Source organism: Condylura cristata, unplaced genomic scaffold, assembly GCF_000260355.1.
Source record: "Condylura cristata isolate star-nosed mole 26May11 unplaced genomic scaffold, ConCri1.0 scaffold00005, whole genome shotgun sequence".
Lineage (NCBI taxonomy): Eukaryota > Metazoa > Chordata > Mammalia > Eulipotyphla > Talpidae > Condylura > Condylura cristata.
Window position 1 is genome coordinate 42,346,303 of NW_004567106.1, and position 22,807 is coordinate 42,369,109.

The following is a 22,807-nucleotide window of genomic DNA, read 5'->3' on the forward strand; positions in this document are numbered from 1 at the left end:
TATTGTGTCATCCTTCATTTTTGTACAGTGTATGATTTCTCCATGAAATTCCCATCACCATTCAGCCATGTACACTACCATAGTTCTTCTTGCATAGTTCTTGCTCCTGTCCTGATCCTTCTTCCCCTACCACCTACATAATGTCTCTGATCTACTGCTTCCTGATGATTTTAATTTTTTACTTTATTATAGTTATTTTCCCCCCTGATCTCTTATTTGATTCCTCTACATTCTTTCTACAAGTGAGACCATTTGATATTATTCTTTCTGGCTTATCTCACTGAGCATAATCCCTGTCAGCTCCATCCATGTTGCTGCAAGGGGCATGACTTTACCCCTTTTGGTTGCTGTGTAGTATTCCACTGTGTAAATATACCAGTCATCATATTTTGGGCATTTGGGTTGTTTTCATAGCTTATCTATTGTAAATTGTGCTGCAATAAAAATACGGATGCAGGTTTCATTTGAATTAATGTTTTTGTGGACTTTGGGTAGATCCCTAGTGGAATTGCTGGATCAATGGAAGCTCCATTTTTTTTTTTTTTTTGTAGTTTAAGGAACTTCCACACAGCTTTCCATAGTGGTTGGACCTGTTTGTATTTCCACCAGCAGTGTAGGATAGTTCCTTTTTCTCTACATCCTCACCAATATTTGTTGATGCTAGTTTTTTTTTTTTTTTTAAAGATTTATTTATTTATTCGTACAGAACTGGGGCACAGGCCAGAGATGCGGAGGGTGAGAGGATTCACCAGAGACAGAGTGGGGAGCAGAACAGGCAGATCGACGAAGTACACTGCTGAGGGGAGCAGCGGGCGGGCCAGGAGAGGTCTGCCTCGCCATGTGGTCACCTCCGGGTCAGGCGGGAATCGAACTCATGCGGAGGTGGCTTTAGTTTTTCAGTGCAGTGCTTTAACCCGCTGCGCCACCAGGGAGGGCCCTGTTGATGCTAGTTTTTTAACATGTGCCGTTCTCACTGGTATAAAATGGAATCTCATTGTGGTTTTGATTTGCATTTCCCTGATTACAGATTTTGGTGAACATTTTTTCATATACCTGTTGACCATTTGCATTTCTTCTTTGGCTTTTCCAAAAAGTGTCTTTTTAGTTCTTATGTCCATGTTTTGGCTGGGTTGTTTTTACTTTGCTTTAAAGAACATTTTTGACCTTAAAATAATGTTTAACATTGACTCAAAAGGACACTTGCACCCCTATGTTAATTGCTGCTCTATTTACAATAGGGAAGATGTGTAATCAACTCAAATGCCCAAAAATATATGATGGATTAAAAATATGTGGTACATATACACAATGGAATATTAACTCAGCAATCAAAAAAGATAAGCTCAGGCCTTTTGCAGCAACATGGATGGAGCTGGAAGGGATCAGGAGCTGGAAGGGATCATGCTTAGTGAAATAAGCCAAAAACAAAGAAAAATACCCAATGGTTTCATTCATAGCAGGAGCATAAGGAACCAGGGGGTGGGAGGTGGAGGGTGGAGAAACAATTGGAATAAAGAGAAAATTAAAAACAATGAACAACTATAAACCAGAGACATTTTACAGGGGTGGAAAGGGGAATAGGATCAAAACTGGATGGGGTGGGAAGAGTGCAAAGGACTAGATGATAGCATACAGGTGAATTGGTGGTGGAAAGTCCATGGGATTCTGAGATGAAAAAATGTACAAAATGAAGAATGATGTAAAAAATGAAAAGAAAGACTAAGAATTAATTCATAATACTATTAGGGATGGTGCATAAATAAATAGATAATTAAAATGTTAGTACTACTTTTAAAGTGAGTTCCTGGGCTTTTCTATTATCATACAGCACAACGCTAACAATTCAAAAATTCAAGCATTCAAAGAATTATATTCCCATTTTCTTACAGGGATGGCCTGCATTAAACTGTTTAGTGTGAATAAGTCACTTTCTAAACAATGAGCCCTAGTAATAAGCCTTTCCAAATATTTTGGTTTACAATAATGTCTTTTTTTTAGTAGTTTGTTTGTAGTGCTGTTTTTGTTTCTTATTTATGAATCAAGTGATCATCTTTGTGGGATTATTTTAGTTGAACTCTCATGAAATCAGAATTTGTACAAGTTTCCATTAATAACATTAGTATGTTTGCTGGGGTTATGGTGTGTGTGTGTATGAACTGTTAAGTAGAGGAAACTAAGGCAATTTTGTAATTTTTTTTTTCTCCTCGTGCATCTGGAAAAGTCACTGGCATGACAGCAGTCAACTACATTTAAACTATATTAAAGGAATTGTACACATTGCACAATTAGGCCCAAACTAGAAAGAAAAGGCTTGCTGTGTTTTGTTTTCTGGAACATAGGCTCATCATATATATCAAATGCTTATGAGTTAATGACACCTTGAATGCACCTTGAATACTTTTCACTGAGAACTTAGAAGTTTTGCCACCTGTTCACCCAACCTGGTGCCTTTTCATAGCAGCCCACTTTACCTAACAAGCTTGTCTTCCATTTCTATAGCTATGAAATTTGTGTCAATAATAAACAAATGTCTTCTGGTCTGTTTAAAAGAGGATCTTAAAGAATTTTGGAGCAAGTTTTGACAGTAAAATACCCTGCTTTGTTTCTAGAGAACATAACAGGACATGTTTCTCCTAATTCTGGTCTTGCCATGATTTAACTAGAAAGCAGTTGCATCTCTTATCAAGACTTCTCCAGTTGTATGCACTAGATTCTGAGACACCAGACATTCAGGAGTCAGAGCCAACTTCTGTGCAACTATCAGAAATCTCCAGATTTAGTTTAAAGTCATCCTGTAGACTAGTCATCATGTCTTTACTCAGGTTTTAGATCCTCCTGTTTAGCTGATTCCTGTGCTTCCTATTTTTAGGAATTACTCCACAGCAGTGTGATACTCCCTTATTTTGAAAACTTTCAAAATCAGCCTAAGAAAGGGAGAATTATTAAAAGCACTGAGTAAATATTATACTCTATAATCTGTATAGCCCTTTCAGACTTTCAAAGTAACTTTTATATCCCTTAAGCTTTATAATTACTTAAAATTTGTGCGGTACAAAAAAGACACTGTTTAGCCAGATTTAGAAATAAGTAAAATGTGGGAAATAGAAAAGTTAATGACTGTCAGTATAGACAGCTTGTTTGTGGCAGTCAGAACAGAGTTGTACTTTTTTTTTTCTCTCAATATCAGTTGGTACACTGCTGAGTGATTACTTGATTTCTTAAAATCAAAAGATTTTATCTTTTGATTTTTTAAGTTACTATCTTCTTTCAGAATGTAACACTCCTTGAAGTGACAGCTTAATGAAAATTAATATGTGGATGTGCAGCTACTAAGCCATATCTCCTTGCATAAAATTGGGGGAGCATCTTTTTTGGCACTACACTGTTGAAAAATTCCTCAATAGTGCAAATTTGATTGAAAAGGTATTTCTGAGACTTTGCATGGATATCCATTCTATTCCTGGATAGTTCCTATTTCAATTTATTTTGTAAAATAAAATAAATCGAGTATGTGGCTAATTGGCATTTAATTCTCTTTTGTGGTAAAATAATCTAAAAATCACAAGAAAATCTTGTTTCCATTAAAATAATATATGTTTGTGTTTATTATATTAAAGCCTCCTAGATCCTTGAAATCTGTGCCCATCCTTGCTTTTTCTTTTCCAAAGATAGACTTCTAAATTCCTTGTCAAAAACATCACCTCGGTGGTTTTATATAACTAACCTTAGATTTGATAATCTCATCAAAACTATTGGTTTGATTAAGGCAAATTAATGTGGAGAATTTACATAATAGCAGTCCTTGATTTGCCTCCCCCCCCCCAAGAAATCATGATTATTAGACAACAGAGCTAATTAATATATTTAGAAACATTTGTAGTTGGAAAGAGAATCAGAATATTTGTTGCTTGTTATTACTGAGCTTCAACCATTAAAGACATTTCCAGCAAATGAAGTTGCCAAATTCTAGAGTGTCTTTGTTCTTCCTACTAGAGGCTGAGGACCATACTAGTTTCTCCTTCTTTTGGCGTTTTCACTGTTGATGTTAAATCTTCTTTTTGTAGTGTTTTATTTTTTTGTGTGAGAGGTTTACCTTCAAAATCATAGCCAAACCATGGTGGAGGGTCATTGGGATTATATTCTTGCAGCTGAACAATAGATGACATTTTTTTAGCTGCCTCCCTGTAATGACAGTGATTTGCATTAGCCGGTTAGAAAAGTAATCACTATACTAAATTTTCAAAGTAGATCAAATTTGGCATCCAAGAACTCACTGTCACAATTTGAATTCACCTCACAGCTCTTTGGACTTATTTAGGAGGTGGGTGGGGGTAATTGTGGTAATAATCAGGATCCTAAACTTTCTTACTCTACTGGTTCAAAGATAAGTAGACACGGTGAGTGGGCAAGTTTAACGATTCATGGCCTTGGAGTGGGGGCACATTGAGGGGTGTTGAGTTTCTGTTTCTTTGTTAAGAGTATCCTAACAAACCTTATCTATATTAAGGATTCAAAATGCTCAACCTTTTTTTTTTTTTAATCTTCTCAAATTCCCATTATTTGCTAATTGTTTTCATGTCTTAAATATTACTACTTTGCCCTGGCTGATTGCTGAGTGAGGAATTATATGACCTAATATTTATGTATTCCCAGACTTGGCATTACTAAGAGTACCTAGTTATCTAGAATTCTTCAAAATGATGGTTCTTCTGAGGCCAAAGTTTAGATATATATTTAGTCAACTATTTAAAATATTTTATTTCACAAAGCAGACATGTCCTTTTCCTGTAGGTCAAGATTATTGTTGCCTCTTTCTGCAGAAGTCTGGTTATCATCAGTTGCATTGAATCATTGCCAACAATTGTGAATTATAGTATATGTGTCCAGAGCTCTGCTGGGAGGAGGCAGAAGAGGGGCCAGAGGGTGTTGGAAATAGGAACCTAAGAGGGCCTCCTCTAAATCAATAAATCAGCAGACGAGACAGAGCTAAAGGACTTCCCTTGGTGTAAGCTGTTGAATGAACTCTCTTGTTTTGACTGTTAATACTGGGCCTCAGGTAGTACAAAGACATGTAACATATCCTTGGATAAGAATATGTTACAAAAGGAGCATAGCAAAGTTTAAAATGATAAGCAATGTTAAAATCTATGTATTGGATTCTGTAAATTCAGAAATTCAGAGGAAGACGGTGTTGAGTTTGGGGCTTCACAAAAGATGTTGGGTTGGTTTGGAGTTTTGAAAGATGGATGAAGTTTCCACAGGCAGAGATAGGATGCAGGGTAAAGAAACAGTAGATTTCTGTGGCCTAGGAAAATGTTTTACTCATATGAACCCAATGGGGCTAATGTTTACACTTTCAGATTCCTCTAATGTTTGGAGTTATGTTGTGGTTAGTCCTCAAGGGCAAACAGTCTCACAGAAAACACCTTCAAGGTCAAGGCAATCTCAATTCCAAAGAATTAAAAAAGAGGGGGGGGGTCGCCCCTTAAGGATAACAAAGTAGAGAAAGCAAAAGATATAATACTCTTTTTTTAATAGAATGCAAAATCTTATCTTTGACTATAACATTTCATTTCATCTTTGAAAATAAGTATTTTTCTAAAGAGAAGATGCTTGTTTTTAAGTTAATCCATAAGACTGGTGGTTTAAAACTAAAAATTAGTATAAAAATTGCTTTTATCTTGTTCCCTTTGGACTGTGGTGGTGAAACATGGTTGAAGTGGGAAGTCCACAGGGATTACAGCTGAGATGAAAAAATGTACAAAATGAAGAATAATATAAAATACATACATACATATATATAATTTAAAAATCGCTTTTACTTCTTCAAACTTGTGTAAGGTCACAAATATACAAGCCAAAAAGCAGTGTGGTAAGAGACTAAAATAGCAATGCTTTGTTAGTATCCTTCTTGTGTTTGTTTACAATTATTTTAATACATCTAAGATTTGATTCAAATGAAACAGCAGTTTAATGGATGAATTTTTGCTCCTCCATCTCCCAAGTTTATTGCCTTATCTCAACTCATAGATATTGAACAGTTTAGCCCTAAATGTATGGTAATGCCACCTTCCATGTCAGTCACTCAGTTTTCAGTTACTGCAATTAACAATCCCATGTCTCATTGTTACAGTAGGCCACATAGCCTCTTTTTGTCCCAATCATAGTTAATTTCTGATACTACAAAAGCTACCATTTTTTTGTTAGCACAGGTCTCCTGATTTAAACCAATTTCCTAGGAAAACTCTTCTGCCTTTGAAATGTTATTGTTTTCAAGCTAAACATGCTCTTCCTGATGCCTTCTTTTGCTGGCTTTTTTCTCTCCCATTCCTTCCAAAAGAATCAATAACAACATTTTGGTCAATAACAAACACTTTTGAAAATTGGATGAAAGTCACAAACTTGTTCTCACACAAACAATTAGATCCAAAACTATTTTCAGGGAGTTCGTGGATTCCCTAAAGTTCACCCATGTATTGAACAAGGATCTGTGACCTATGGATTAAGACCTGCCAGATGTCTGGTCAGCTGTCTGTAGCCTTTCCAGTTCCCGTCAGCTGCAGTGACCAGTCCTTACCACTTCTCTGGACAACGTTAAAATGAGAGGTTTCTGTGCTTCTTTCCTGCTGGAACTTAGCAGGATGAGAGCTGTAAGGAAGACTAAGATGGTTTGTCTTTATACAATGAGACATGCATAAAAACCAGAATCCTTTTAGGTTTAGTGCCAAGACTGTTTCTTGCTGATAGGGAAATCCAGGCTTAATGGTAGACAACAAAATAGGTACTTTTGTAATGCTAGCTTAAATAAAGGAATTTTCCATGAACTTGATTACTTAACTAGAATTTTACATTTATGCTTTGTGGACCAATGCCAACTAGTAATAAAATCTTACTTTGCTTAACTTTATTTTCTTAGCATATTTTGTATTTAATGAGTTAAAAAGGAAGTGAGTGGTTAAAGGCAGGACTTGGATATTACTAGAGATCTTGAATCTACTTGACCAAATGCCATATTAATCACACTTTTAATAGCCCACACAATTACTAAGTTCAGAGGTCATTGCCAGATGTCTCCATTCTTTGTACTTAGTAAATCCCACTTGATAGAAGTTTAATCATATTTCCATCCCAAAGTAGTGACTGCCTAACTACAATCAAATGATTTAAAGCTGTACTCCTTTGATTAACATGTTTAAGATATAACAGAGTTGGCAGAAAATCCTAGAACCTTATTTCATAATATCCTCTTTAAATGAAGTTAATAATACTCATACCATCCAGACCTCTCAGGAACAATCGAATCAGCACTTCTCTTCAAAATATTTCAAGGACCTGTCCCCTTTCTCTGATCCAGCATCAGTAGGCTGCCTTCCCCCTAAATGCACGGGCTCAGTGGGAGTGCTTATTTTTTAACTAATAGTTTTATTTCACGTAATTTTCACACACAGCTTGGCTTAGAAATCATTTCTCCTCATGCCTCCCATAACCAGCCAGATGCCACTTTGCTTAATTAAGAAATCTTAATTAAGTAGATGCCACTTTGCTTAATTAAGAAATCTCATCTGTGAAATCTATTTGCTCAGCCTACCTATGCACTTTATACATTGATAACATTAATACTTGGTGTTGATTTTTCCAACCTGCAGAAAAGAACCTGACCTTCAGGGATTGGCCAAGAATTCTCTTATTGAACACCCACAAATGAGAAGGGAAGGAGCTAGCGATAAATACTTCAGACTTCATAAGGTAAGTTAAAATACATATTTTAACTCTCATTAAATAGGAAAAGGAAACCTGAATCATAGAGCAGACAACTGCTTTCTATTTAAAAATTCACAAGGTGGACATCAGAGGCCTCTACCTCGATAGACTGCCAATTTACCTCTATCTTTTATTTGAAATATTTTGCAAATTGAGGGAACAAGAATATAACCTGTAGTGTTCTAGGTGAAATAATCTTACTCTGAACCCTAGAACTAATAGGAAATCTCTTGTTAAATCAGTAATAGCTATCAAGATTTGGGAGAGATGGAATTTAGGATAAGTGTTGATAATTTATACTTTGTGAGCTGATTTAATCCAATTCCTTTACCTAGAGATTAATTAAATGGAAATGTTTTGAAACATGAATAGAGGATGAACTAGAAAAGAGTAAGACTTTGGACACCTGCATTAAAATGAAGGAAAAGTACTTAAAGTGGAAGGACTTCTGGGAAAGGGATATTAAATCACTAACCATTTTTGTAGTATATACCTTGGTTCAGCTCAAAATGATGGCTGAACCAATTAGGCAAAAAATAAAATGAGTCATCCTGTTTCTAAAAGTAACTATGAATTACAGATAACACTCATATATCCTGTTTTCTCTAAAAGTAGTTTTCAAAGCTTTCCAATTCAGATATATACTTACTTGGAAATGAGTCTGCAGTATTGCATCTTAAGGATACGAAGTTGTTTGCAGCCCATCTGAAGGTTCTCAAGCATTTGGTCAGTAAACAGGATACAACCAGAAATATCCAAAATGTGTAGATAGTGACATTTTGCTGTTAACATCTCCATCGCTGAATCAGTAATCTGAACACACAGCCAAAGTAAGTACTGATTGTCCTAACAAATGCTATCTCAGGGAGGAACAGTATACTAGTCAGTTTGGGCTGCTCTAACAAAAATTCTTAGACTGAGTGGCTTAAACAACAAACATTTCTCATAGTTCTAGAGGGTAGAAGCCCAAGGTCAAGGTGCTCACAGATTCAGTGTCTGGTGATGGTCCTCTTCCTGGTTGGCAGAGGGTCACCTTCTTGCATACCCTTCCATGACAGAGAACACACTAACTTCACATTATTCCTATACAGACCCTGATTTTCCAATGGGGACTCCTTCCTGACTTCATCTGAATCTACTTACCTTTCCAAAGCCCCATCTCCTAATACTATCACATTGGGGGCTAAGATTTCAATAGATGAACTTGCAGAGGACACAAACATTCATTCCATAACTAACAGAATCAGAACCCTTGTAGATTCTCTTTAACCATCTTGTCACACGATGAGTCTGTTCTCTGTCTCAAGTTAGTGATTTATCTCTGTTTCCAAATAAGGTCTTAATATTATGGTCAAAATACTATGTTTAAAGTGGCACCACTACTAGTGATCTTGCTGTTATTTTAGAGTTTTCTGGTTTAGATGAAGAAATTCATTAAAAATTCCTTAGAATGCCAGGTCACACTAGCATGAGCAATTTATAAGATGCTGCAGTAATGGGATTTAGCTTTAAACTTGAACTGTACCTTGAGGTATCATTAATTTGAAAACAGGTTTAGTAACTTCACATTGTTAAAAAATGACATAGACATCCCCTCAGATTAACCTGCAGAAAGTATAAGATTACTATGGGAAGGGATCTGGGTGTTTCTGATGGCTTGTGTGGAGTAACATGGTTCTAAAAAAGGGTCAGTTAGGTGAGACAGATGTTTGTAGGCAGGGACGAAAGAAGAGCAGACACCACAAAGACTACATGAATCTCACTCTTGAGAAATTCTGCCGAGGGTTCCAATAACTTTAGAGTTTATCCAGATGTTATGCAGTGGTAATTCAACTCTACTCATTAGATCATTCCACTTAGTGTAGCTTTTGAGTTTATAGCTGACATGCAACTTCGTGAAGAATCAACTAGATTACTCTCCCCAAAGGGCTATTTTTTTCCAACTGGATTCAATTTCTTATTTTAAATGTCTGAACATTCTAGAAAACATAGGTCATAAGGCTTGGCTATTGTTTGTAATATAAAATTGAGAGTGTTATGCAGAAAACCCCTTCAATTTGAAATGGACATTTTTAAGTTTAAAAAAAAATAGATGTTGTCATTGTTTAAGCCCTGTTTCCAGAACATGCTAAAGAAAAAGGTTTAGTATAGCAAATAAGCCTCACAAAAACACCTTTAGACATTCCTGCTATGTTGGCCTCTGAGGACATGATGTTATTGGGGGAGAGGGGACAATACACAACTGTAGAGAAAGGATGAGGTGATGGAAAAGTCCAGGACAAGTGTAGTTCAGAGTGTTAGGTCTTACTGATACTGGGAAATGGAAAGAAGTTTCACATTTCCTGTGTGTTCAATGACAAGGTTATGTTGGGACTTACAGAGGCAGAGAACTGCAGGTAGAGATGACTAACTATATTCTTCACTCCCAAGTTTGTAATGTCCTGAACTCATTGCTATTGAGCAGGGATTATCTTGCTTGCATTTTACTGCTGGATAGGATGAAGGCACATACTACTTAACTTGACTTTGGTGGTTGTAAAGAAGAGCTGACCATCCAGGAAATAAATAAGGTGACTATTAAAGATTACCCTTTGGGTTTTGCAAAATCTAGCCTAAGGTGATGAACCAGAATAATGTGTTTTATGGCTCATCAAAAGAAAATTAAGTGGGGAGTGAGGGGGAATTATCTCTCTCTCTATTTCTGGTATTTTTATTGTGGTAACATTGCTTTACAAAACTGTATATTTAAGAATACAGGCTAACATTTCTTTAGATGTGTGTGACCACACCACAGCCATTACCAAAGCACAAATAATCCACTAAAGCACCAATAATCTTCCTCTGTATTCCATTGGCAACTCCCTCCCCCCTCCGCCCTGTGGCTCAACCCCTATCCTCCCCTTCTGTTACTTCAATTCTGAGGTTAGATTTCTAGGTGTTTGTTTTGATTTAGTTTGGTCTGCACCTTTATTTTGCTTTTTTATACTACACACATTAATGAAATCACCTGGTATTTGTCTTTCTCCCTTATGTTATTTAGCATAATCCCCTCCAGTTCCATGCATGTTGTTACAAATGTCAATATTTCATTTTCGTTGCTTAGTAGTATTCCATCATAAAATATACCACATCTTCTGGTGGATTATATTAGACTGAACTACTGTCTAATGATTCTGAGGAAAGAGCATTCAGATTATCCACATCTTCTATAGTAGAATATTCATCTCATCCACAGAAATGGTAAAGCTAAACCCTATTCTCCTTATATAGAGAGATTCTAAAATAATCCACTCCCTTTTCTTGATCTCACCTAGTATCTTTGATGTAAAATGATTAATTTAATGATATCTGTGTGATAGGCTCTAGTTTCTAGAACATGGTCTTATCCATTACACAGTCTTAGAAGAATCTCTCAGTTTCTTCTTACCAAGGAAACAAAAATACAAAATAAAACAAAACAAAACTCTTTGCCGCAATTCCTGCTCTCCCTGGAGTCTCCTTTTTTACATTCCCCTTCTTCCCTTCCTAATTAGTAGAGCCGTTAAAAAAGCCAGTCTCCATTTGTGCCTGCCATGTAGGGGGCACTTCCCAGTGAGCCATGTGTTGCCCATGTGTCCATGTGCAATGAAAGCAAGAGCCCTGTGAGCTAAGACTGTTCAAGCTGCATCGCTCCCTGCCATTGCTGCTAGTGTGCTGAGTTCCATGACCCAGCTCACTTCTAGAACCAGATTGATGCTGACCAAGAAGATATCTGACTTCTTTAGTTCTAAACAAGCACATAATAAACAAAAGAAATTTTGTTGTAAATTATCTGGCTTAATTTTGCCTCAATTTGCCATATCTCCCCCATCCCCTGCAGCTTTCTCCTCTTTATTGTGGCACAATTAACTATGGAGGAACTAGAGGTACTAACATACTCCCTTAATCCATTCCCCACACAACTAACTAAACAAAAGAAGCTGAGTTTTAGACTAGCTAGAATGCGGGCCATCTCTACATTTCTGGTGATGCTTTGGTAAATAGAAACCCATTGTTAGCATTCTGAGGATTTTTTAAAGATATTTTAATTTTTTTCCTTCTGTGTATTTTGCTTCCAAGTTTTTCCCTGTTTGGTTTTTATCTTACACTTTAGTGTGTTTCTCTTATGTCCAGTAAGTCTTAACTACTTGCTCAAAACTGATCAGAAGGACTGAGTATAAGATGCGAATCTACTCTACTTTCTGCCCCAATGATCTAGATGAGCTATCTGTTAGGAAACTTGTGTCAGTATTTTTCAGTCTTTGTCATTGTGGTAGCTAGTCAATGTTTCCAGAAAAGAGGCTCCTAATCTCCTGCCTGGAGGGAAAGATCTGGTAGCCAAATTTTGGATGCTGTGTTGTAAAAGTACTTGAGTCTTAGGATTCTGCATTCAGCCACTTAATTCCTATTTTGACATTTGTACCCAAGTCCTCAGTTATATATCATGTTTCCCAGACCCCGTAACCTTCTGTTTTCCCTCTGCAGAATAGCTAATAGTATGATTTTGCCTTCAAGATAATATTTAGCAAAGTCTGTTGTCATGACTTGAGGGGTTGCCAGCTGGTTCTACCAACAGGTGGTGGGTAGAGGATAAAGATTTGCTACACTGTGGGATTTGCATCCTACAGTGCACAGAATAGGCCCCCATGACAAGAATGATTTTGTTCAAAATATCACTAACACTAATAAGAAATCTGACTCTAGGAAATAAATCTCCAGTCTTTATGTGAGGGTGGAGAGAGACAATTGCCTAGAGGTGTGCAATAGGGAGAAGATCTAGAGATTTATATACTTCTCAAAAAGTTTTAACCTCGTCTTCCTTAATTTAGCCACTGCCTAACCCAGTTGTAGCTGTACTCAATGCTGCCAAGTTTGAAGATTATAATGTCAGTCACTGCCAACTCAGCATTCAAAGCTGGTTCTGGGCTGCCAAATGAGTTAATGATCTAGCTTTCAATTTTGTTACTTGTCTTCCTTCTTGTTTCCTTTATTGGTGTGGGCCCTTACTCTTCCTCACAAGTTTTTGTGTGGTTTAAAGAGGAAGCAGAGTTGTATGTGGATATTGAACATGCCATATTAATCCAGAGCCAGAGAGCTCTCTCTCTATATGGAGAAATGTCTGTAGTAAATTAAGAGAAAGGGTTTATGATATATTTTAGAAAGTATGATATATTTTAGAAAGTATGTATTTGTCTCCAAAACAAAACGTAAACCTTATAGCTGTGTACGCTCTTCATACAGAGAAAAATATTCTTGAAAAATATATATAAATTCCAGTGATGGTTACAGCTGGATGATGGTATGGCAATAGATTTTTACTTTCTTCTTTATGCTTCTGTGTGTAGTCCAAACTTTTTATAGTGAGTACATGTTTCTTTATAAACATCTATCAAGAAAAATAACCAAACCCTTGAAAACAGTATTTACAATAATATAGACAGAAAAATGCATACAAAAGATGATTGTGTGTGCTTTCAGTATTACACCAGAATACTGTTTAACTCAGGCCCACCTGAGGAAATTTGTAGGGAATTATGCCTTTGGCTTACTCTTTATAACTAACTGACTTAGTGACTAAAGTTAGATGTTAACTTTTGCATTTTCTTTTTTATAGATATATACATTTTTTATTTTACAAAAGTTTATTTTTACATCATTTTGTACATTTGTTTTCCCATCTCAATTGTAATCCCCACAGGTTTCCCATTACCAAGTCACCCGTGTGCCATCACCATAATCCCATGCACTTCCCTCCCCGTTTTTGATCCCATTCCCCACTCCACCCCCACAAAATGTCTCTGGTATATGGTTGTTCATTATTTTTGTTATTTTCTCGCCTGGTCCATTATACTCCTGCTATGAGTGAAACCATCCAGTATTTTTCTTTCTCTAACTTTTGCATTTTCTCCAGAAGAAATTCAAGTCACTTCTATATGGAAGCTGTGATAGCCTTAGTTTATGGATTTATTACCTTGTAGGAATTAGCCAATTTTGGGTCTAACCTAACAATCATTTCAACAGTCTTTCTTTAGTCAGTTCGATCAAATGCTTTATGAACTGACTTAATCATTTTTGCTAGTTATTTGACAATGAATTAAGGAAGCTTTGACTCATTTTTATATTTGTATGAGAACTATTTTTAACTTTTCAAATTTTACTTTTACACAAATGAAATCATAAATTTATTTCCAAGTTGGGGCAAGAGAACAACCCTAATGAGTGCCTCACACCCGACAAAGTTCTGAGAGTCCAGTTCCTGACTGCTGCCCTACACGTGTTTTCTGGCCATACTTCCATTTGCTATGTCTGAACTCCAACACCTGCACATACCTTTGGACAGCCAGCAATGCTGAGAGAGGTGAGGTTAACACAGTAAATGGACAGTGCTTTAATGCTTTCATCTGACAACTGGAAGCAATAAGAGACATCCAGGTGCTCCAAGATCAGGGAGCCTTTGCAGAAAGCCTGTAAGATAGTGCAAGCTCAAAGTTTGTTGTCCACCCCACTCCCCTCTTTTTCCTAGTCTTTATTCAAATGTAGTGTTTATCTAAAGCTGTTTTACCCATACCATTCATTTCGGTCCCTGAAAGTGTTACATCTTCTTACAAAAAAAACAGGAAGTCATTATTATCCCAAATTTACTTACCTCAAAAGAAATCTAGAGGTGAAATAAGATGACAAACACTCTGGAGTTACAATGTCATGTAGTGAAGAGTCATTTTTGGAATTAAGCAGACCTGATCTTAATTTCTTTTTTGCCACTTAATAGCTTTGAAACCTTAGCAAGACACTTAAAACTTTCTGAGCTTCAGTCTCTATTTCTTCAAATTAGGGAAAACAGTATTTACCATTTAGCATCTTTCTGAAGAGAGAGTATATTTACCTGAGATCTAGGAATGGAAAAGTTCTGAAAACCACTGACAAGTCATCTTTCTTAGTAGTGCTTAATTTTCATTCCTACTTTATATGAAAAGAACTCAGTGATAAGCAAAATCACTTCAGAAAATAAGTCAAAAGCTTATAACTTAGCAGTTATATAGAAACAGAGTAATCCACGAAGTACACCTAACAGTAAGTATAAAAATACAGATCAGTAGAAATTAGAAACAGTGACCAATCAAGATAATGCTAACACTGTCCTCAAAAGAAAAGTCCCTCCCCAAGAAAGAATTATAACCATCATCATGTGCTTAACCTTACTAGAGATTTTATTTCATTATGAAGATGTTTAAATTCTAAGAGCATGAAATTAATGATCTCAGGAAATAATAGTTTACTTTAATTTTGTTTATTACATTTTTAGTCATTCTAGTGAGTTACTGGCAAGGTTATTTATGAATGAATGTCCACTGCACTCCCTTTCAGAACTCATGACCTATTAGATCAGTTCATGACTCCAAAAGTAAAATCACCCATGGGCTTCCTCCCTTCCACTACATGGACTGTGCTAATTGCTTCTCATTTTAGCTCTGAGGAAGACTGGAGACAACAAATCAGTCAATTGTTTTCGTTAGCAAGTTATTTGAAGAGGAAAGTTACCAGGAGAGGCTCTTCAGCATAGTAAGAAGTAGCATAGTAAGACTGTAGTATGAGACAGAATAAAGTTAGCTGGAAGTCTGGCACTGCTGCTGTAGGTTACAGAAACTCTGGGCCATAGTACTTCCTTGGGTGAAATAACAGTGCTAACACCCATGTCAAAGGATGATTATACAATTACATGAAATTAAATACACACACATATGATATGGCTTGGTGTTAAAGTAAATTCTATATCTAGCTACAAATACATATGCACTGTTTTTTGAGAGATGGTATAATACACTGATTAGTGCTTGATACATAGTAAGTACTTAACAAATGTTAACTATTATTGGCATTTGCATGTGGCACCCATAATAATGGAAATTGTACATTTGTGTAGTATTTGGAGAAAAATTAAAAGATATTGGTTACTTAATCCTAGCTCTTTCCTGTAACCTCTTGCAGAATTTGTCTGTTTCAACTGATTGACTACTTAAAATACAATACCAGAATTCCTTTGTTGTGACTAACTCTGAATCGCTCTTCTTTGGCAACTGAAAGATATTAAAACTTGGAAGAACAATTTGTCAGAAGATAGTGAGTTCCCTGTCACCAAAGGTAATCAAGGATAAGGGGCACACTCAGTATGGTGCATAGGGAAATCAAGCTTTGAAGGTCAGAATTAGTGGTTTGCAGTCTCACCTTGGAGAATTGACAGATTTTTCAGTAAGGATGCAGTGAAACAGTGCATCTTTACTTGCTTTTTATATTCTGTTCAAATATTTAGAATGCAGTAGGTTCTCCATATTAAGGTAGCTGATCGATCCTTTAAAAATACCTTCAGGAATGTACAGAATTCTGTTTTAGTAAAAAAGAATTCCTGTGTTGCAAAGAAGATCAACATAGTTTTCTGCTGAGAGACTGGATAGGGTTCAAGAAACGAGAGAGCAGCATTTTCATATTAACTGTGGTTGTCACAATCGCCTCACAAAAGACCAGAGAAATCATACAGCAAGAAGGGATACTTAAGCTATAAGAATAATTTATGAAAGGATGAAAACAAGGTTTAAAGAAAAATTCAAGCCTCTTAATGTCTGAAAACCGTTTCAATAGCATCTGTCAGTGTCTTATCTTGAGTCATTTCTACTTCAATATGCTTTTCATTCTTTATAAGCCCTAATATTCTTTGAAGTTCAACTCTTAGGTTTTAAATTAAGGACTTATAAAATGATTAGAAGATCTATGATGTAGTCATAGCATAGCATTTTCATCTGTGGAATATCTGAAGCACAAAGATTGGCTCAAAACTATGCTTGGCATAAAGTATTACATATCTAAGAACTACGTTATAACCTTCCCTCTTACTCATTTTTTCCTGTAGAGATCTGTAAGTCATAGTCTGCAGACATGTTTCAACCTAATCACTCATGAAATTCCAGTTCCTCCCTAGAGAGGATTATTTTATGCTGATTAGGCATCAGTACTGTGTAATTATACATTTGTCAATACTGTTGATTTTTCTTTTCTTAGATAATGCTAGGCTAAGCTTCTGCCAAGTCAAAATCTGTTAATTTGAAGATAAAAATGTAAAAAATATCAAGTTGGCTTCTATCTCAAGTATTTTTTCAGCCAATTTGCTATGGATTAAGAATCTTGAAGAAAGGCCTTCCCTGGTGGCTCAGTGGGTTAGGACACAGCACTGCAAGCTGGCCACAGCCGCTCAGTGCAAGTTCAATCCTCCACCCCGGAAGTGACCTGCATGGCGCAGCAGACCTCTCCTGACCCACCTGCTGTTCCCCTCAGCAGTGTACCTTTTTGATCTGCCTTTTCTACTCCTGACTCTGTCTCTGGTGAATCCTCTCACTGCCCCCACACCTCTGGCCTGAACCCCAGTTCTGTATATAAAAAAAAAAATCTTGAAGAAAACTTGATAATCTCTTAGTGAGTTAAATAATTTCTGTATCTCCCAGCTGAGTCACAATGTGGAGCTTAATAACATTCCTCAATTGGGTATGTAGAGGGGACTGTTTCACTCACATTTACCAAGAGCCACAATATGACCTCTGCCAAAATTCTGATTTAAACCACTTCAAAGCGTGACAGCGCCTAGTCTTAAAACTGCTTATCCAGTGGTACATACTTAGGCCACCATCTCTTGACTGTTTTATAAGTTTACGATTAATTCTACTACAAAGTTCTTGGGTGATTTTTTTTTTCTTTTTGTGGGGTGGGGACTTTCTTATTGATAAATCCAGAAAAATTATGTACTGTCTAGAATCATTTTCTGTGATATGGAGTATTTTGATTACCTCAGAGACTTAAATACAACTTCCACAGTTTTAAATTATGATACTCAAAACTATAGCTCTCTTGAGCCTCATGCTGCATAAAGTTGTAGTGCTGCATCCCACCAGAGAAAGGCTTGCCTCATCAGGCTTTAGAGCACATAGGAGTGGGCTCAACACACAGAACTGAGAAATCCCAGCCTTGTCCCCCAAATAAAATTATGCAGAGCCAGTTTCCATACTTGTTTTCTTTCTATTCCCCCCAAAAAAGGCAATTCAGAATTTTTACTTTAGTGAGTTACACAATCCTCCTGTGACCTCTTCCATTTAGAGATCTCTGAGAAGCAGTAAGTTCATCTCCCATTTTGGGATATAATGGAGTAAGAAATGATGTGATCAAGGGAAGCTATCAATCTAGTAGAAACCAGAAAGGGCCTGGACTTTGAAGTTGTCTGTGACCTTAAGTTAATACTTAAATCTCAAGTTCCTCAATTATAATAGGAGAATGACTATTACTATTATTAAAACAACTAATTATCTCACAAGATGACTGAAAAATAAAAGGAAAATGTGTGCTCCAGAAACACTCAGCAGGCCTAGCATCCTATGCAAATACTGGCTTTTGTCTCTCAGCCATGGAACTAGAGAGATCTTGGAACAATCTCATCTGTTGTTTAAGACCAGAGGACAATTACTTTCAACATACTGAAGGTGTTGGGGTTGAGGAAATACTGTATACAACTTTTAACTGGAAGTTGATAGAGAGGGGCCATAGAGTGAGAGCTTGAGGAATCACCACTCCTGTGAGACATGGGTAGGCGCTCACTTTGTGTCAGGCAAGGCACTATGAGAGAAACCTAGACATGTTGCATGAATGGAAGATCAAAAACAGATCTTCCATATAGATAAACAAAAGAGCCATAAAACTCATACTGTTGTAGGCAGGTGGGATTCTGATGTTATTTTTCTTGTCTTTTTATTTTTTGACTTCAGAAAATCTGACAAATTTTGCTTAACCTTTGAACAAGTTTCATCTTACATAGGATATGTTCATGTTCCTGGAGGCAGCTTCAAGGCCAGGAGAAGTCTCTGAAGGATTTTTTATCTTTAACATATTATCTTACAATTCTCTGTGGCTATTCAACATGAAAAGAACAGATATGTGCATTTATTTAGCGAATCTCTCAGTGCTTCAGATCTCCCCAAGTAGTTGTCCCCAGTGAGAGTGGGCAATAAGCCAGGACTGGTGTGGAGTGTTCTCAGTTTCAGTTAGTTCTCAGCCAAGAAAACATTATACCGGTGACTCCAGTATCCCATGAAATCTTACAGACTATGGGAAACAGACAAGTTGTCAAATCCCACATCCTTTGAAGTCTGGTAAATTTCTGATTCTATTGAATTGTCTCTACAATTAGAAATATTGGAAGCCGTATCAGAGGCAACAGAGAATACTAAGCTTAATTACTTTGCTCATAGCCTTTGGAGAGCGAATAAAGCCTAGGTTTTTGGTGGGACTTTGTATGTGTCTCGCAGTTGTTCCCATCTAGCTTAGGTCTGAAAAATATGTTGTTTTATTATAAATTCTAACAGACTATTTTTGGTGTGTTCTACTGCACAGAATTCTGTTGCAAAGATCTTACTTGTTCTGGGTTTTATGGGTGCTACTTTTTCCACAGGGTTCCAGTTACCTACTTCTTCTTTCTAACAGTTTCCTTAACTTTGTATCTGGGACCATCTGGGTTTATAATCAAATACAGTTTGGTCAGTTTCCTAATGGTACCTGAAGTTTTGAATGAGGTAAAGAATTTTCCTGAGCAGTATGTTTAAGAACTCGTGTCCACATCTAAATGTTCAGCTTCCCATTCAGGAGACTTGAGAGCTTCCACTGAACGACAGGCCAAGGAATAAGACCATTTTGGAAAGGGATCCTCTGTTTATTGCTTCCTTTGTAACCCACAATCATAAATATATCCCTAGAGAAGAGGTGGAGTTATTGAAAGCTCGTGCTTTGATGATTCTTAAATGACTTAATCTTGGAAACCAAACAGAAATCAATGTTAGTTTTAGTTTTGGGGTTTTTTTTGTTTTTTTTTGTGTTTTTTTGTTGTTGTTGTTTGTTTGTAATGTTGCTATGCAGAGTCAACACATCTAATCTACCTTGGGCATTTTAAGTTGATGTATACAAGCCACAAAAATAAATTTCAGTTGAGCATTCAGTTGAAAAGAGTGACTGATGAGACTCTTGCATCAAAAATATTTTACAATAGAAAGTTTAATGATTCATATTAAGAGTTTAAGTTCAGAGAAGATATCACCAGATAGTAATGCTGTTAGTGCAAGAATGAACCCAGCATTAACCTTAGGGCAAGATATTCAAGAGTCCAAATGTTCTTACACTCTAGCGAGAAATGTCCAGAATAGACTGTTCTTGAGGAGGAGTATTTGAATACATCACTGAATAAAGTGGGTACTCTCAGTACCCCCAGTTCTTTCTGACCTGAGTATGTATGTAGGCACTCCACTCTACTCATAAGAAATTCAGTTCTCTAGGACAGGTAGTTCGGGGTACAGGACCAAGAACCCTAAACCCTCATTCCCTACTTGGGCCCAGCCTGGCACAAACTCATGTGTACAGAACCACTTGACTTACTCAACATTCCTGGGTCAAGTTAATAGCCAAATAGACACTAATGGATCTTAATCTGCTATCTTGCAACCATGAAGTGGCTTATGGTTAGCTAACCATTCCAGCCCCACATTCCTTAATTTCTTCTACTTTCTACTTGTAAATCAAGATAAATCTGTTACTAAAATAAAAAAGAACATCTGAAGTTTATCACACAACAGAATGGATATTGAGAGATTAAAACACACTGAAAGATAAAGTAGAAAGAACTTCTCGATTGTTCCAAGATATTAGGGTAAGATTGAGGGTCTCAAAAAAGAAAAAGAACATTAAAGGAACTGGAGGATCTAACACCTCTACTGCTCCTTATACCCCAAAAACAAAAGTGGTCATTAGAAAATGTGACATCTCACCTAAGTTACAAGAAGTCTCTTTTGGGTGATATCAGTAAATTAACGTACAAAAGATAAAAGCCACCAATCAGGCAGAAAAAGACTCAAGCAATAAAGCTGAACCACAAACCTCTGCTCTCGTCATTGTAAACACTATTCACTGCATCCTGGTTGCAGAGCTTTAACAACATATACCTACCTCTGTTAGATCCTTTTTTCATAGTTAAGAAAGATAAGAAGAAGCCTTGTTTGGGGGAACACTGCTGTTCTCCCCAAACTATAAAATCTATAGAGGACAAATAATAAAACTGTACAGAGCTCATGCATTCATCATTACTAAGAGATATAGACTACCACAACCTTAATATTACCTGGGAGCAGGGTTAAAACAGAAACAAATTCTGGCGGAATATCCTGAGTAAAGGGGTGAAAGAGTTTAAAGGAAGCACAGGTAGAATCATTCACAAGATGGGGAAGTACAATGATAAGTGCCAAAACACTAAAAAGGACTCAGTAATTAATGTGTGACTTGACTACAGAGGTCTTGAAAATGACCAAACTTCCCAGTCCAGCCAAGGTAGCTGCATGAAATCATCATTAACCATATGCTTAGCTTCATCTCATCTAAAGTATCATCATTTCTATAGATTTTGCTACTTGCAAGTTCTCTAATCCATTACCTTCTCCTCTTCTGTTACCACCCTTGCTCAGGCTGCCATCGGCTCCCCTCTGGTCTATAACAAAAACCTTATTTTTCCTTTTCCTTTGAATTGTAATAACTGTCTTTTCATCCTTCCCCCCCCCCAATAAATAAGCTTTTTCCTAGCATTCTCATGTTGAACTATGTACCTCAGTTGTACCTTTCTTTCCTTTCTCACAGCTCCATGGCTACACTTGTCACTCTGGAATTGGACAGTTTATATCCTAGCTTACCTGCTTTGTGACTTAGAGCAAGATTCTTAACCTCTTTGAGCCTCAGTTTCCTTATCTGTAATGTGGATTAAAAAGTATTACCTTCCTCAAGAGGCAGGTTATTAATACTGGGAACTATTTAGAAATACTTAAGTAGGCATATAATAGGTACAAAATTAATGTTAGCTAACAACTGTTGCATGATACTGACTTTTGTTGTTTATAAGCCTGCCTATTCCACTAGACCTGGCTTCATCATTAAAAAACAAAACAACTTTTAAAATGGTTTCAATAGACAAACTTGTCTCAGTGTCCACTATATGGATACTCCAATCAAAATGTTTTCAGTGCATATGAAATGTGACTGGCCAAGATGTCACATTTTTACAAAATTAATCTGCATGAGTCAGTTTGAATATGGTCCTATATGAAGACAGTTATTCATCTAAATTGAACTTAATCATCTATGGTTTTTTTCCTAGTGTATGAAGGAAGCCTAAGAATCCTTTTTAAATAAAGAAAAAGAAAAATAATGAATGGCCTTACTTAGAGGAGGGATATAGAGGTATCAGAGAATCAGGAAAAAAATAATTATAATAAAGTAAAAATTATCAGGCAACTATAGATCAGAGGCAAAGGAAAATTAGAAAGTCAGCTAAAATCCTGGTTATTTGAAAAGACCAGTAAAATTGATAAACCTCTATCTAGGCCAGCCAGGAGGGGGAAAAAACATACAAGTTAGTAATAACAGAAATGAAAGAGGGACTATCTCCACTGATACCCAGAACATTAAAGGATACCAAAAGAATATTACAAATAACTTTATAACACAAATTTAATGACCTAGATGAAATGAACAAATTCTCTGGCAAAAGATACCACTGAAAGTCACACCAGAAGAAATCTGAACAGTTCTAAACCTTTTAAAGAAATTGAATCAATAATTAATAACCTTACAAAACAAAGACTTGGCCCAGATGGATTCATATGTGACTTTTAATAAACATTTAAGCAAGAATTCTGGAATCTGTTTTAGAAAATAGGGACAAAGTGAACATTTCCTAACTTGTTTTTTGAGTCCAACTTTATCTTATCACCAAAACCACACACATACAAAGTAGGCCAGTTACCGTGAGAAAGACCACTATCTCCCATAAATATAGATGCAAACATCTTCAACAAAGAGTAGAAAATCAGATCCTACTATATTTAAAAAGAATTATGGATCACAACCAAATGTGATTATTACAAATATGCAAGTCAGTTTCAAAATTTAAAAATAAATTAATGTA

General features: G+C 36.4%; 1 protein-coding gene across 1 annotated transcript in view; it reads right to left on the reverse strand.

The window, feature by feature from the left end:
• Nucleotides 1-3,989: 3,989 nt before the first annotated feature.
• Nucleotides 3,990-22,807, reverse strand: part of FBXL13 (F-box and leucine-rich repeat protein 13) — a 122,845-nt gene continuing 104,027 nt past the window's right edge. Inside the window, exons 18-20 of the mRNA XM_012720759.1 lie at nucleotides 14,110-14,244; nucleotides 8,411-8,574; nucleotides 3,990-4,182 (exon numbers count right to left, since the gene is read on the reverse strand). Coding sequence (XP_012576213.1) covers nucleotides 3,990-4,182; nucleotides 8,411-8,574; nucleotides 14,110-14,244 — 492 coding nt within the window. The remainder of the gene's footprint in view (nucleotides 4,183-8,410; nucleotides 8,575-14,109; nucleotides 14,245-22,807) is intronic.